Source organism: Cyclopterus lumpus, chromosome 5, assembly GCF_009769545.1.
Source record: "Cyclopterus lumpus isolate fCycLum1 chromosome 5, fCycLum1.pri, whole genome shotgun sequence".
In the NCBI taxonomy this organism is placed as follows: domain Eukaryota; kingdom Metazoa; phylum Chordata; class Actinopteri; order Perciformes; family Cyclopteridae; genus Cyclopterus; species Cyclopterus lumpus.
The window spans coordinates 14,040,470-14,056,903 of NC_046970.1; the positions used below are offsets into that span (position 1 = coordinate 14,040,470).

Genomic DNA, 16,434 nt, shown 5'->3' on the forward strand with positions numbered 1-16,434 from the left:
AAAGTGCCACTACTGTTAAAACATGCTGTATGAGAAATAACTATTTGAAGTCAAAACAAGTCTGATAAATTAAGAGTATTTTGCCAACATTTTAAAAGAAAACCTAGTCTAGTCTGAAGTGTATTTTAGCATGCCAGCCATCAGGGGGCAACCAGAGTTAACTGCATGCTAACAGCAATCAACTCTTACTAAGAATAAACCCTGTTTTTCACCCCTAAAAAAGTGGTGTAAAGATGTGAAAGTGTACATTCTTAGTTAAGAGTGAATGGAGATTTTAAAAAGCTGTTTTGTTCAAATTTGGTTTCAATTCCAAAGTAATGAAAATAAAAAAGATGCAGCATGGTTGTTTTTCTTCCATTAAAACGTAACTGCTGCCAGAGGACACCAATTGAACTGGCTACAGGAACTACAGTGCAACACCTGAGACCATAATGCCACATAAGACCCTCAGCATTGAGGCCTGCATGAGAAGAGTCTGCAGCAGGCAATCAGTCAGAGTTGTCTATTTCAAGTAAGAGCAAGAAAAGAAAGAAAACGTCAGCAGCTCCTCATTACAAATGCAGCCAACAGCACACATGCGGCTCAATGACAGGGTTACCCAAGTCTGACCTCACACACTCAATATACACAACAGTACCTGTCCACTGACTTCTTCACATACGAAACCATAGATATTATTCTGTGTATTACCCGTGTTTTGGCTTTTGTGCCTGGCCCAGTTATGCATTCAAGGCTCAGAGGAGAATTGGGGAAATACTGCACAAAGGAGAAAGTCTCAGGAGAATTGCTGACTAACACTGAACAAAGAGCAAGTGGGGGGAGATGGAGAGGGAGTAGAGAGAGGATAGAGACTCTCTTACACACACACACACACACACACACGCACACACACACACACACACAGATCAAAGAGGCAGCACTGCATGCCAACACTGTTTACTCAACTTCAAACACCACAAAGGCCTTTGCAATCATAAGCTGTTGCAGCACAAACCTTCCAACTCATCTCAGTCAAAAGCACTTAATGAAAAAGGTCTGTCTATATAGCTATCTTATTCACAAGGATTAGTCAAATAAAAGTGCAAATATTCTAATGTGAAAACAATGTAAGTAATACTATGTACCAAGATATGAACTTAGATTTTCAATGTTTTGTATGGAAAGTATAAAGTGCTCACACATTTAAATGTGTGCCGTGGTATCAGAGATAGCATTGTAAGCGAGCTCTGATATTGACTACACACAGGCAACACCCGCAGTTCATAGATTGGGTTAATAGTTCGTAATAGACCAACAGACCAACATTGTCATCTTTGGGGACATACGTGGGTAATAACAATGCCTCTTCTTTGAAAATGACTATATGATGTACTAACCTTCATCACTGGTGTGTGGTTCAGTTCCATTGTCAGCCTCGTCAATAGTTCCTGGTTCACTGTGTGGGCTGTCACTGTGGGAGCGAATGAAAAGTGAAAAGTCACCACTGTGTAGACATTGACCATTATCCATATTTGTTTTATGAGCATTAAATAAAACACCTTCCTCTGAACCAAAACAACTGTAGTCTTAACATAACTTTACTTTGCTAAATGGCAACACTCACCAGTACTCCTCCCCACCAGTCATGCACTTTTCATATACTGGGCCGTCCAGCTCACGTTGATTGGGAAAGATGAGTTCATTGTGGATGATGATGGTCTTGACAACCTCGTTAACATGGGCCTGGCACGCTACAGGATCCTGTTCATCTGGGATGGGCATCAGGGTTGGACCAAAGCAGATAGCCAAATTGTATGGATCCATCATGTTCTCGTCACTGTACTGGGAGAGACTGAGGGACGGGACAGGGAAGCATTGTGTTTTGTTTACTTTGGGTGATATATTATGTCATAAATCATTAGACTGGTTATTACCATACTAAACCTGCAACACCTTGTTTTTCAGCCACTTGGGAACAGTGGAAACAAGCTGTGAAACCAATGCTGACATATTATCTCCTTTTAAGTTCATATGACAAAATGTGAATAAATAGCAACTTTATACATCCAGCAGGTCAGAAGTAACATTATCATTTAGTTGGAGTCATATTGCTGACTGGTGAATGTAAGAAATATCTGTCTCTATAGCTGCTAAATAATCCACTATGTTCACCAACTAGCTGTTAAATGTGTTGTTTGTTGCTGTACACGTTGCTTCCCTCTAGTTTTTAAGAGTTTTTACAAAAAGAGAAAATCATAAAAAACAAAACATTGAGCTGAAAGATTCTATAAAGCTACCTAGAAATGAGGGGAACTAGGTGCAATAATTTTCTGTTGATTAATCACTATTTATGACCCTGTTCACAATTTATTTTAATTGAACTATGCAGCAGACACATCTCATACAGAGTCAGAGTCTAGCTTCAACTTAATACAGTTTTGACATACAGTATTATATGCTCCATTGCACAGCTTAGTTCGACATTTGCTTAAAAAGCACTCTGATCCACCACCCCTCAAACAAATTAAAATGAGCCAGCAGCCACAAACCCACTCTGGATAGCCAAATCATTTAGTGGTACAAGAGGAAGTCATAATCAGTCCTTGCACATTATCAACAAGCTGAGGCTAACTAGTGAAACCACAACTGCAATAAAGCCAACAATGAAGGGGGTATAGAAGAGCAGAGTAAAACATGGGGTATGAAATCTAACAATCTGTTCTGCAGGCAAACCCAGTACAAGTGGCATTAATAACGTCCCTTATAAGAGGAAAGGTATTCTGCTTCAGCGAGGCATGAGTTTCTGAGACGACGAATAACTCCTAAAACACTGCAAACAGATGTAGAAAAAAATAGGAGGTAGGACTTTTTTTTCAATCTTGTCTTTTGTAACTGTAACTATCTTATACTGGTTCAACATGGATTTTCCCCATTATAATCAAATGTACATGTGAGTTCAGTTCAAGATTCAATTACTTCATTGATGTTTGTGCATGTGAATCAGTGAAAACTCACTGATTGAGAAAAGCAAAAAGGTATCTCATGACAATTATGATGGTGCGAGAAAGAGTCACAGTAATCTGCTGGATGTGATGCGCTCTCTCAGCTCCAGACTCCAGTTCTGAAACACAAAAGGACAGACAAAGACAAGTGTAACAACAGTGGTTTACACCGCAATAAAAAGGATAAATATAGCTTTTAAACTTTTATATATATGGGCACCAAGTTTTTTTTTAAATATATACCGGACCCTAGCCTTGATCAAAGTGAGCAAAAGCAAAAGAGAGATTCTTAAAAATGTTATTTGACACTTTAATAGATGCCCCCTTTCACCAGGCTCCTAAGGCACACAGAGTGATCAAACTATTACTGTAGAAACAGAGGGGAAATTATTCTGCGGTAAACTCGCACACGGCCGACTGATGTGGCCCACACTCTCCCCTCTTTCTACTGGCTTTCTGTTTAACATCAGGCAGAGAGCCCTGGCTTTGAGATTGATTCCATATGCTGCAGTGCATGCCTTTCTCTTCTTTAGTAAAGCTGAGTATCTAAGAAAATACAATGTGTGTTTTCTTTTTTCTGTCCAACTAGTTCACTCATGACTGCAGTGGCTTTTGTGTTGTACGTGACTCACTGATGGTAGAGATGAAGTCCAAGAAGCGCTCCTTTGGGAAAATGGGGTTCTCCAGTCCTCTGAAGTACAGCTTCAGCACCCCTGCTACTGAGTTGATATCATGCTCATTCTGGTCATCAATCAAGGGATCCTCTCCTGATTAAGAGAGATATGTATGTGGGCTTTCAGCGTTCACATTTGACAGGTTTATCCTGTTAGTATTTGTGACATGAAAAGGGGGACTAAAACGTCTTGGACTCACCTCTCTCAAATGAGTTCTTAATGTCATTGACTTCCACCTGTGATCCCGGCACGCGAAAGATGCCTTGCTGCTGCAAGCCTGAAATAAATACAACCCAGGATTTAGAGATTCAGACTTCTGCTAGCTACCATTATCACCAAAACCCCAGTACCAGCTTCACGAAAGACCATTGTAAACACATAACCCAGAGCAGGAAATGTAATCTAGTCATAAAGGGAGATGCATATTTTTCCATGAGAGGGCCCCTCAGTCAGGCTGCAACATATGGTTTCAGTTAGAGGGCTTCTAATCAGTTTTCTGAAGTTTCATTAGGTCCAGATCCAGAGGAAAGGCCTGCAGGCTACAGCAATGAGTTGAAGACAGATGTGAAGGTAGACAGGGAGGAGTTATAAACACGGTTCGTGGTGGGTGGGGGGTGGGGGGTGGCTGAACTGACTAAACCAAGACCAATGGTATTTCAAAACTCTCTGTGTGTGATCTATTGTTATGAGCTTGTCAAATCACTGGGAGGCAGCTGAGCTCCTCAGAGACTTAAGGTGCAGAGCAGAGCAGGTCAGTACTTGTGGCTATTTGTGGAAATAGATTGCCTCGTCCAATAGCTGCTGTCACTCTTTTATGAGGCTGAAAGAGTTTTCAAAGGACTTCATAGTCATACTTTTTCTGCCCTTTCACTTGGACGTATTAGTCACGGCAACATGATGTGACACTTACCGTATAGATTGATGTATCTGATACAGCTTTCAACAACAAGTGGGATTGGTTGACCTGAATCCTAAAATGAAATTATGTGAACAATAAATAAATACAGAAGGCAGAACAAAAAATAGCAAACAATAAACACATTACCAAAATGTATACGGCACCATAATGAACTATTAAGTGTAACTATAATGTCTTAATAAATAAATAAAGATTATCTGATCAATAATCACAAATAGAGAATCTCCTGTTCTAGTGCATATTAATTAAAGACTTGCAAGACAAGAAGTCCATATCATCAAATGAATGCCTCATAAACATTTTATTAAGCACATCTTATGAGCAGTGTAAAACAGACAAACACATCCAAATTACAAGACACTGTTATTAAAAACATGATCAGTTGTGCAAACTAGCAGCATGCAAGTGTAGCCCCGAGCAGTCGGCAGTCAATTTCTACCATTAGTCTAAAAGTTGAGTGCCCTTGTGCCCTGAACTATAGTCTCCAACAACAGATACCTGAACGCGGGTACGGGCATTCCTTCTTCCTCTGGGACAGAAAGCAGCAAAGCACAGAGTAGCAGAGGAAGCGAGGGCAGAGAAGCACAAAGTTAGAAAAGCTCAGATGACGAATCACCCCTCTGGAGGTTAAAGAAGGCTAAGCACAGGGACTGGCAATAGGAAAGCTACAGAGATGCAGTGAAGGTTTGGGTGCAGTGAGGGACAAAACAGATCCACTGCTGTCTCCTGCCTCTCAATCGTAGAAAGAGTGGGTTTAAAAATAAAGCCAGAGATGGTAAATTGTTCTGGAGGATAATAAAGAGACAGCTGACTGCCGCTCTGTCTGCACCGGCAGAAACACAGAAGGGAGAAGGAGGATTAGAGGTTAAACAGAGGTGTTATATTGCGATCAAGGGCAGCTGGAAGAGGGAGGAACAGAAGGCCAAAGTGAGGAAGAGAATGAGATTGAAGGCTCTAGCTGCCTTCCCATCCTGCTCCACAGGGGCCGCTCAGTCATACACCACCAGAGGTACCTTGATGAAGCTTTCCATATTGCCGTTAAACAGCTTATGGTTATACACGGAGCGTGGCCTAGGCTTCCGCATTTTCTGTGGTTTAGGGGGAAGGGTAGGGGGCCTGTGAAATGATGGACAAATGATACAAAAACACCATATTCTGTGAAAACTGTGGAACCAACCATGAAGGTTCAAAAGCAGGTATGACTGAAAAAACTGTCACAGTACAAAAAAAAGTTAAAAAAGAAGATTTCTTTTTTTTTTTTTAAATGAGAAAAACCCAAAGTGAGGTATTTCATTAAAGAGGTCTTTAATCACTGACGCATGATACAAGTTAGCCTTTTAATTACAAAAGGTTGTATGACAATCCTTTTTAAAAGAAAACGCAAAAAGCAATATGTTGTATGTCCAAGTAGATGTGTCATTTTTGGAGATGTTTTTTGGGAAAAGCAAATGCTTCATGGCCGAAAGGCAAAGCACATCATACCTTGTAGTTCCACATTCAGCCCTTTCCCCTGAGGAAACAAAAAAACACAAAAGGGACTTGTCAAATCTTTGTGGTACACATTATACAGACTCCAGTGTCCACCGTCACTGAAGGGTTTGATGAGACACAACATGACTATTGAGGGAGAGATGAATGGAGCAGTTCGTACACCATTCAGAAAAAAGCTATTGAGCAGTCGTCGCTGAAACCACAGGGGACCCAGAGGACCTTGTGGGGTTATAGGCCCCCTCGCAGGGCAAAGAAAAGGGGGGTGGCGGCTGCAGTGTGATGTTGGGGATGTCTGTGCTGGTTCACTGAACCTTTTGTTATAGTTTTCAAACAACACACGCATATGTACTGGGCATATGCATGAAGAAAACATGCAACGTTATTATTAAACTCAGCTATACTGTTTTTGACTCATTTGAGAATATGTCAAAGTTTATGTTTCTACTCAAAACACACATTTTTTGTTCAGTCAAATTAAAGATGAATCCGATTTTTTTCATGAACTGAGATTATGTCTTTGTCTGCCAGTGACTGGAATATCAACTGGAATAAAGTCCATGTACAAAACCCCCCCAAAAGCATTATTTCTTTACTGATCTAACAATGGACAGAAAGAGCAAAGGCTAACCCATTTCTCAACATATCATTCTGGCAGATGGACAGGGTCTCTGGAGCATTCATGTGAAGAAACAACAGCACATTTCCCAGACACCATTCCTTTGAGTGATAGCCTCTGTCGACCTCTGACCAACCAACCTCAAAATTACAGACTTTCTCAAGCATGAGCAAAGAAGTCTCCATTTATTTTCCCCTAAATTCATTCAAAAAGTGCCAGAGTCCCTCATTGATAGAGAGATATGTATTATATAAACATAAAAGGAGACAATTGGGAATTGATGACTCCTTGTCTTTGAAACAAGGGCTGGCAGATATCCTAGCACCATCTTGTCTGTGGCCAGTGCTCAACATAATGTTTTTATTAATACATGCAGCAAGATGTAAAGGCCATGTGGCACTCACCAGTCTCAGCTTGTTCCCTCTGTCATGCTCACAAACAACCACCCACATACACAAACACATTATTTTGGGGTGGAAGCAACCGGATAATGAGCATGACGCAACCCTGATTGATCACCTGAATAATTAAACATGGGTGGTACCTGAAGACGCCATATGCCGTGTTCTCTCAGCTGCTCCAGCGTGGACATACAAATGGCTCTGTCCAGAGAGTGATATGAACTATAATGTGAGTGTTTATGAGTGCACAAGCAGGCAGCTGATAATTTGCCACAGAGGACTTTTTGAAGTCCTGAAAAAGAAAATTTGAGTGAAAATTTGTGTGAAATGAGGAAATATTCATGTGTGTTGCAAGGCATCAGCTGTTTGTGCCTGATGCCCTTTTCTATGAGGTGAAACCCTGATGCAGGAGCAGCTGTAGAAATGGGCTTCAGTCTGGTGCTGCTGATTGATTGGGCGTAAACTGTTCACGGCTGAAGTGACAAGGGGACCCCTGGGGAAGGGAGGGGCTGAGGGAAGCCTTTCTCTTACAGCCTGGAAATGGAAACCCTCCCTGCAGCTTCATCATATAGAGACTAACCAGATAATGCTTTAACCATTGGAGATACGTAGAATGGATACTTCAAAGTAGATGTGGTCGTAGTGATCGTCTTTTAATTGAAGATCAGCTCTTATTCCTTCCTGCTTGCCTAAAAAATGGTTGTCTTCGTAGACTCCTATACCTCATTCCCTGTTGCTTATTAGAAAAGACCAGCACCATTATAATCCGAGGGCAGAGATTTTACAGAACTGTGACAGGATTTTCTGGGTCATAGATGAAGACAGACGAAGAGAATCGACTGCTTACCTTCGCCCAGTGTCTGCTTCAGTAAGTCATGCTTGGCCTGCAGCTTAATGATGAGGTTACTGCCATTCAGGTACTCCTTGAATTTCTACACACAGAGAGATGAAGGCAACAATGACTGAGCAGCAGCACTAATCCAGTGTTACACAAGCCCAGTCAAAGTATTCAGTGCTGCTCAAATCATCATAAATTCTATAAGTTCTAGTTTAATTTAATTTCTATTTCCAAAGCATGTGGAAATGTTGACTGATGGCTTGATTTTGAAAAGCAGAGCAACGCTGGCCTTTTATAGCAGGCCAGTATTGCTATTAACATTTCGGAAGGATAGACAGATCAAAAGTGACTCACTGAGAAGTAAAACATTTCAGTCTCCTGTTGGTTCGCCCTCCTCTTGGCTACATTCAGCTTGCTCATGTAGAACTCGGAGGCCACAGACTTAATAGACTCAGTGGAGCGGCTGTGGTGAAAGGCATCCGACATGTCAAAGTCCTCTACTGTCAGCATGTCCTGGAGCGTTTGCATGGTGGCATCCAAGGTCTTTCTCACCTGTACAGATGAGGGGAATAGAAAGGAAAAAATATGAAAAATGAAGCATCATATCATAATTAGTCTTTTCTCATATTTTCCTTTTTTGGTGGCCATTTCTTTCTAGGTCTTGATGGAACCAAAGTAACTGATGAGATTTCCAAGGGAAAGAGAGAGTGATTTACAGCACTAGCATATTTATATCAAAGACAAATTGACCCTTGAACAATAAATGACCTTGAATTACACATAAATTATATTGTGCAGCATTAAAATATCAGTCCAGAGTCAGACATACATCAGACTAAGACATGCAAATGAAGAGTGTCTGGCAAAGAAACAAATGATGTGTGAATTACTAAAGGAGGCTTTTTGTATATGGCTGAGATTGATAAAGCTAATTTCCACTAATGGCAGGGCTCATCCATTATCCTCCATAGCACAAGACAGAGGGAGACAGGGAAGAGGCAGAGCCATTGGCACAGGAGAGTCTAACAGGCCCGGGTTATTATAACCTCCATTTGCACTTTTGTGTCTGTGTTACTTATAGGAAAGTCCTCTCGTTATCATAAAATAGACAATTTCATATATAACATTATAGAAAACATAACATTCGTGCTGTGACAATCTTAATATATTCTTGCGTCCTGCAGAGAAAGGGTCATTGGAGTGTAATTGCAATGAGAACAGATGGTGATGTGGCCCTCCTACTTGGCTCCAGGGTATATGAGACAGGGCTTTCTGTTTTTGGGGGGTGGGGCTGAAGGTGGTGGTAGAGGGTTTGCTGGACAGACACAGGCCCATCATAAATCCTCACCTCCTCATTCTCAATCTTTAGTGTAGCTAAGCGGGACTGCAGTTGGTGGTAGCGCGTCAGGAGTTCAGTCTGGACAGGCTGCTGGGCGCTCACCTGGCACACCTGAGGAGGCAAAGGAGGACACATGGGTCAGACAAAAAAGATATCTGAAGCTTAAATAGTTAATTTGTCAAAAAAGAAGAAGAAAATACATTATTCTGTAAGTGACCTTAATGTTAAGTGAAAAACTAATCTGCAGCATTTTAAGCATCTCACCTCATCTCCCATGTGTGGCAGGTACTCAAATCGCATTGGAGGACAGAACACCTGGTTATGCATATCCATTATCTTGTGCTTGTCACTGCGGGAATCCAGGTTGTCCACTGCATTCTCTATGATATCCAGTCCCTCGTGGCGTGATGTCTCCAAGTTATATTCGGCAGATAAATAGGTCCTGAGGGTGCGTGCCAAGCTAGCATGATAGCCCAGGTCACAGCACTGCGGAGATAAAACGACGATAAATAACCAGGAAAGAATTCTGTACATTTAGTAGTAGAGTTGCAAAATAGAGGGAAATAATTAAGATTAATTCAACACAAGGCTGAAAAACTGTGTTTTATGTTGCACCTGTTACCACACACAACAGTGATGTCATGATGTAATGACCACTCCCTGGAGTACACTTCTACATCACTGCTGCAGAATTTTAGAAGCTAGCACAGTAGGACACCATAATTACAGAGTATTATCATACAGAGCTGGATGAAGTAACCTAATTAAGCAGAGCATGGTAGTGAGGAGGTTCAGAGGGAGCTTGGGGCAGCTGACAGCTCTGTGAATCACTATGTAAACACTCTTTAACACTCTTTAGCACTGAGGAAGTACTCTTTCTACTTTGGTGCACAAGCCTCATTTGCACCACTCAGTCAACATGGCTCAATAGATTAAAGACTAAAGGGGGGAAATTAGCTTCTTTTTAAACAAGCAAACACATTCATATATGCAGAAGCAGCGGCCTGAAGGAAGCAGATTATCAGGGTAGGAAGATTAGATACACTCTTTAATCGCAACACTGTTGAGCACACACTTTCATGTGTTTTATATCTTTCCTATTAGAGCTGTGAAAACATATTGAAGGTGATTACTGCATATTAACATTTATATACGTATGTCATATGTCACTCATTTAATTTTAAATATGCTCATGTTTACATAAGATGCATTTTATTCGTTTGCTTGGGGTCTACTCAATGTTTTACCCACAGCAGCAATACCTTACACTTTTAATACCTTTAAAATGCTTACATTTCAATAGATGTATCTAATGTATGCAAAACCACCGTGTCCTGAATTATTTTTAAAAGAAATGTTGTGTTGTATGCTACAACTTACTACTGCAAGAATTACATTTCTATATGGAGGTAAATAACTTATATATTCCAAGTACAAGTTTAAAGACATAATGATGCCGACACCACTGACCAACCTCACTCCTCCCAGCATTCATTTTTTCTAGAAGCTTAAAATAAACTCAACATGTTGTTCAGAATTACTCCTCAACAGTTTAAAGTCACTGATGCTGACTGACAAAGATGACTTCTTGCTGCGTGAGCATCTGGTTTGATGTGTGTTGTGCAGTTACTCTGACTTGACAAACGAAACCCTTATTCCTTCCGCTTGTAGGAGCCAAACCAGTCAAGCTCACAATCCCATACCCTGCAGCTCAGCAGGATTTGGGATGACATGGACATTTCAGCTTCAAGAAACTGGGTCCATGAAAGAGGGAGGAGGGATAGGCATGAATCGGGTTCTTATTATGTCAAGCTACAACCAACACCTCACCATCACACTGAAAATAGCAAATACATACTCTTAATGCTATTTCAACTGCAATTGTTTAAAATAATGTAATGTTTGTTACATTATAGAAATATCATCTTATCACGCCTGACCTGGAAAATGTACTATCACTGTGACTAATGTAGTGCCGTATGGTGTTCTGGCCTCAAGCAAAAGTGTGACAACCAGGCCATTAACACAGAGGAAAAACAGGCACATTGAAGGGCTGACAGGTAACATCAGTGATAGAGATCTTAATATTCAAGTGTTTTGTTTGGTCCCAACAGCCACAAAGCCCACATTCACTGCCATGTGTCACTTAAATTCTACAACATAGCCCTTTATAAGAACTGCAATAACTAACTGCATTATAGTTCTGAAACCCAAACCTTGAATGAAGATCAAGAAAATATCTGGCAACACGTCCATCTACATTATAAACATACTTATAATAAGTTATACACACACGTATAATAAGTAATCATCTGCATATAGCACTGTATAAACAAAATGTTAAGCATATATTACAGCATTATATTAATAATGTTTTATAACCATAATAAGAACAAATTATAAAGCATTTCAGAATGTACTATGAGGTCAAGTATTATAATACTTCATAATTGCTGGTCATTCATAATTTATTTGAGCAAGATGTGTTTATGTGTTACTCTAAGGGCTCATGTTATGCTTTAAGTAAAGTGAAAAAATGTGAGGAACAGCAAAAATAAAATAAATAAATTGTAAAATTGTTTCTTTGTCTAAATATTCAATAAAGGCTTCCTCATCTCAATGTGTGTCTGTTTGTCTGCAGGGTGACTGGAAGCAGGTCACCCAGGGCTGAAAGCCCAGTGCCAACCACATTAACTGCATTCATGCCTGCATGAACACAGCCTCTGCTCACCAGCTGGACTTTGATCATCTTCCAACCATTAGTGGTTTGCTGAACAAACCACTAATAAAGCACTGGTAATTACACTTTCCAGCAGTGCTACTGGTTCATAATTTGAATAACAATGGCTTAATATTAAAATGTTTGATGTACTGTAGGTTTTTTGGACATACAAAATTGAGATATTATTGTAGGTTGTAGTGAAGGGAATATAATAGTATCAGAGTTAGAAAAGCTGTTTCCTCTACTCTGATCTGACCAATTATAGGGGAGACCACATAAAGACAGACAATAGACGGTAGAGAGAGAGTCGGCATGTGTTTTGCATCATGTCTTTTACTTGGTGTCAGTTTGAGGCAGACAGTCACAAGTGCACGCTGTGTTCGACCCAGCGAAGCTCCCAAAAGCAGCATCAATGAAAACAAATGAAAGGGGACAAGGAGTCAACACTGATGGAGTTCCTTGAGATAATCAGTCAAAAATATCCTTCTGTAGCTGCGGAATACTACAGAACGCTGAACTAATACTCTTGTCAACAGAAATAAGTTACCAGTGTTAAGTTTGTTGTGCAGAAATCAATAATGATGGCAAATACATTCAATGTGGCCAACAGAGCAGCTTGAAAACAAACAGCTAACAGGAGAGTGAATGAGACTCAGGAACAGATGGTGAGAAAAGCGACAGTGCGGTGGAGTTAAATCAACATCAGAAATCCCAGCTGAAAGATATAAACAAACAAATGTGCCCAGTGCATACTTACATCAATCATATCAGAGACGTCATGGATGTAATATTTTGCCACAACTGCATTTGTTGCTGTCAGATTTAACAAATAGTCATTCCGGGCTTTTGTGCATTTCAGCTTATTCTCTGAGTACTTCGCTTGCCTCTGGGGAGGAGAGAAGAGACAAAGCAGATGAGGGGAAAAAACATCAGTGCAGGGAAATGAAGCAGTAGGAAGGGTTCGAGTGTGTGTTCAGGCAGCGCCAGCTTTGGGACCAGCCTTGGGAAAGGTATAAATGGCAGGGAAAGTTTGGAGATTCAGGCTGTAGAGAAGCTTCTAGATAGTAATATGTTAAGTGCCACAACCAGGCTTTAGTCATTATTCTGTCCTTAAACACTTAAGTATTATAGGTTAGTGATGTGCAGCATCAAAGGAACAGTCTGACCTTTTGGTTTCTGAACGTATTCAGTTTCAGACAAACATTTAGATGAGTAGATTGAGTCTGTATAGTAAATATGAAGCCAGGGCCAGCGGTGGGTTAGCTTAGCTTAGCATGAACACTGGAAACATGGGGAAGCAGTCCAAAAGTAACACAATCCAACTACCAGCATCTGTAAAATTCACTAAACTACACGGTATATCACATTTTTCTGTGTAAAAACAACAAGGTAAGCACATTTTGATACCTTTGGACAGAGCCAAGATCACCCCCCCTGTTTACAGTCTTTATGCTAAGCTAAGCTAAGTGGCTGTTGGTTTAAGATACATATTTACCTCACAGACAAGAAAAGGGTATCCTTTTTCTCATCTAAGAAAGTGTGTTTTTCCCAAAATGTCAAATTATTACTTGTCAAGTATTTACTCAGACTTGCTCAAGTTTAACTTGATAGGCAATGTGTGTGCCTGTATCTCCAGTTTGAATTCAGATAAATACATGCTAGGTTCTAAAGAATGCAAACAAAAAAACAATATTTTCCATCAAGTGACATTTGTACTGAGAAATCTAAAATTGATTTTGCAAACGTGTGCTTGTGAAGTTGTTTTACTTGAGTTTGAAACAACACAAAAGCATCATAATTAGAGACATTTCACCCATTATTTGAATAGTTTGTTTGTATATTTCACTATACTGTCATGAACGTTTTCCTTCCAATTTCACAAAGCCATTATAATATATGTCTGCAGAAATAAGTTACCAATGTAATGGAAAATGTGCCTGCAGTGGGTCAAAGGAAAAGAGATGAACTTGTGTGTCTTCCTCTTCTTCATCTCACCTGTTAGCAGGCAGAGTAATGAGGCAGCTTCTTAGAAACAAGAAGCAAGGGAAAAACTAATTTCCATTCTGTGTTATAAATAGTGTTCAGGTCCCAAGCCAAGCAGCATTTCTGAGAATACCAGCCTGAGGAGGGAGAGTTGCTGTCATCCTGACAGCCTTTTGATTTCTCACACCTGAGACATAATGGGAGTTTCATTTGCGAGTAGAAATTCCAGAAGAAGATCCAGAATAAAAAATGCATGGGCGCTTCTAAAGTACATGGTGCTCCAGAGACCACCAGCCCTAGACTGCTAGCAGAGAAGACTTTGTACAAAGAAGAAATCTGCATAAGATGGAAAGTGAGTCGGTTGTTGGCAGGGAGTACTGCTGTTTGCTCAGTGAATATCTGGCTGCAGACCTACAGTATTCTCCTGAGACTCCCTGACATTATATTGCTGCCTGTCTGCTGGTCTATCTGTCTCACCCACTCTCTCCATGTGAACCTAACAAATAGAGCTGGTCCTTCAAACCTCCTCATTCAGCTTTGAGGAGAAGCTGCTTAACCTGCAATAACTGTGTACACAGCATCACTTCCACTTATCATCTTTGGTCGGTATGGTGAACTTGTTGGCTAAACTTCCCACAGATTTGATCAGACAAATCAAATTTCTGACCACCTGGCAGATTTAAATCAAATATTCACTCTCCTGTTAGGTCTGTTCTTGGTCTTTACTAACTCCTGAGGTAAATACGTGACTTAATGTGCCACTGTGTTCAGCAGATGGTCACTAATTGTGTCTGTTTGTCTGAGGGTTTATCAATACAGCTGCCTGCTTTGACCAAAAATTAAGTTATGATATAGGTACGGGTTGACCAAAACATAAGTTGAGGGCCCGAAACCAAAACAATAAGAAGAGAAGGCTCAGAAGCTACAAAGCTCAGATGAGGAACTGCAGGTTTCAGTGTTAATTCTTTGTGGGTTCCTCACTATGAGCAACCCCGTTCACATTGAACATAGCAATTACATGAATTGCTATTATAAAAATACATATTATACAGCTTTTAATGTCTACGCTGGCCTAAATAACCCAATTGATGGTTTGGGATTTGAAGCTGAATGGCCCTATATACTTAAATAAACATATACAACAGTATCCATCCTTACTCACCTTCTCTTTCATCTTCTCAATTTTCCTGACGAAGCCGCGTCTTGGTTGGCGGTCATCGTGGCGCAGGAGGTTGACGTTGAGATCTCCTGACTTGCTGAACTGCTTCTCCTCTTGCTTCTCAGCATCCTTCAACTTGCTCTCTGCACTGATGCTCTCAGTGTGGTACATGTGGTAGGTTTTCATCACCTGCAGCAGGAGCATGACAGATAATCAAAACATTGCAAAACAGCTGCAGCAATACAGTGATTAATTTAGTTGATTAACAGAAAATTATTTGGCAACTATTTTGATAATTGCTTAAAAAAATGTGGTATTGTTTCTGCTCCTCAAATGTGAGGATTTGCTGCTATTCTTTGTCAGATTTTTTATTTTATTTTTGACTAAATGATGAATTACTGTCCTATATACAATAAGAAATAGTGAGTAGACTAATGATCTCTGCAGTGATGTAGAAGTTGTTGTATGACATCTACAGTATACATCCTTTGTATTTCTAATTAGCCAGCAATAAATATGAAGCAGTAATCGGACGTGTAAATAAGCCCTGATTCAGTTTCAAAATTGTCATGGATACCACAATTCACAGAAACTATAAGGTGGGTCGACTGAGAAGTGAGACAAGCTTCATTGTAGAACAAGCGCAAAAAGCATTGTGCTTGTGTGCTTTTATACTCTTTACACACAACAATCAACACCTGTACACTTACTTACAACAGCATTACTATTGTGTTGATACTGCCATATTCCCTCCAATGATTCAACCAATTTTACATAGATAAAAAGGAAAGATCACAGGTGTCATTTCCCCCCAAATCTGGTTTGAATTGAGCTTTTTCATAGTGGCCTGGTGGATCAATTTGAGAGTCAATGCAGTGGTAACACAGATGTCACTACATGTGGAGAATTTCAAGTGAATCCAGGGGCTCAGGGGTGTGTGTGGTTTAGCCTTGGCTGTCAAATCTTCAACTCACTCCCTCATCCCCTCCTTACCGTGTCTTTCCCAGCCTCATCACTTCTGCAGTAACTCTCTATCACCCCACACTTGTTCATTTCTAGCTCTTTTGAGCAGCAGTGACAGCATTGTTCTCTGCCGTTACCTCTTCACTTTGATCTCTACTCAGACACTCAAACCCCCCAACAACATGGCAATGGCAAGACTGAAGTGACAGAAAACCCTCATTAGACAAGACGGAAGTATCCTGCATCTTTAACTCGTCCCAGATGCTCATTGGGAGTGTCTCTCCTGTTGAAAGTCCATTCTTAAGCCTCGTAAAGGAACGTCCAGATGTGAGCAGTGTCTTCAAACGT

At 40.4% G+C, this 16,434-nt stretch overlaps 1 protein-coding gene across 2 annotated transcripts in view; it reads right to left on the bottom strand.

The window, feature by feature from the left end:
• Positions 1 to 16,434, bottom strand: part of srgap3 (SLIT-ROBO Rho GTPase activating protein 3) — a 51,155-nt gene that overhangs the window by 5,468 nt on the left and 29,253 nt on the right. The window contains exons 5-18 of one of the 2 annotated variants that reach the window (XM_034532009.1): positions 15,127 to 15,312; positions 12,739 to 12,867; positions 9,524 to 9,745; positions 9,269 to 9,370; positions 8,275 to 8,472; positions 7,930 to 8,014; positions 6,057 to 6,084; positions 5,588 to 5,690; positions 4,566 to 4,626; positions 3,855 to 3,932; positions 3,614 to 3,748; positions 2,995 to 3,100; positions 1,604 to 1,831; positions 1,377 to 1,450 (exon numbers count right to left, since the gene is read on the bottom strand). In XM_034532009.1, the coding sequence (XP_034387900.1) occupies positions 1,377 to 1,450; positions 1,604 to 1,831; positions 2,995 to 3,100; positions 3,614 to 3,748; positions 3,855 to 3,932; positions 4,566 to 4,626; positions 5,588 to 5,690; positions 6,057 to 6,084; positions 7,930 to 8,014; positions 8,275 to 8,472; positions 9,269 to 9,370; positions 9,524 to 9,745; positions 12,739 to 12,867; positions 15,127 to 15,312 (1,735 nt within the window). The remainder of the gene's footprint in view (positions 1 to 1,376; positions 1,451 to 1,603; positions 1,832 to 2,994; positions 3,101 to 3,613; positions 3,749 to 3,854; positions 3,933 to 4,565; positions 4,627 to 5,587; positions 5,691 to 6,056; positions 6,085 to 7,929; positions 8,015 to 8,274; positions 8,473 to 9,268; positions 9,371 to 9,523; positions 9,746 to 12,738; positions 12,868 to 15,126; positions 15,313 to 16,434) is intronic. The other variant, XM_034532010.1, reaches the window with a different exon arrangement.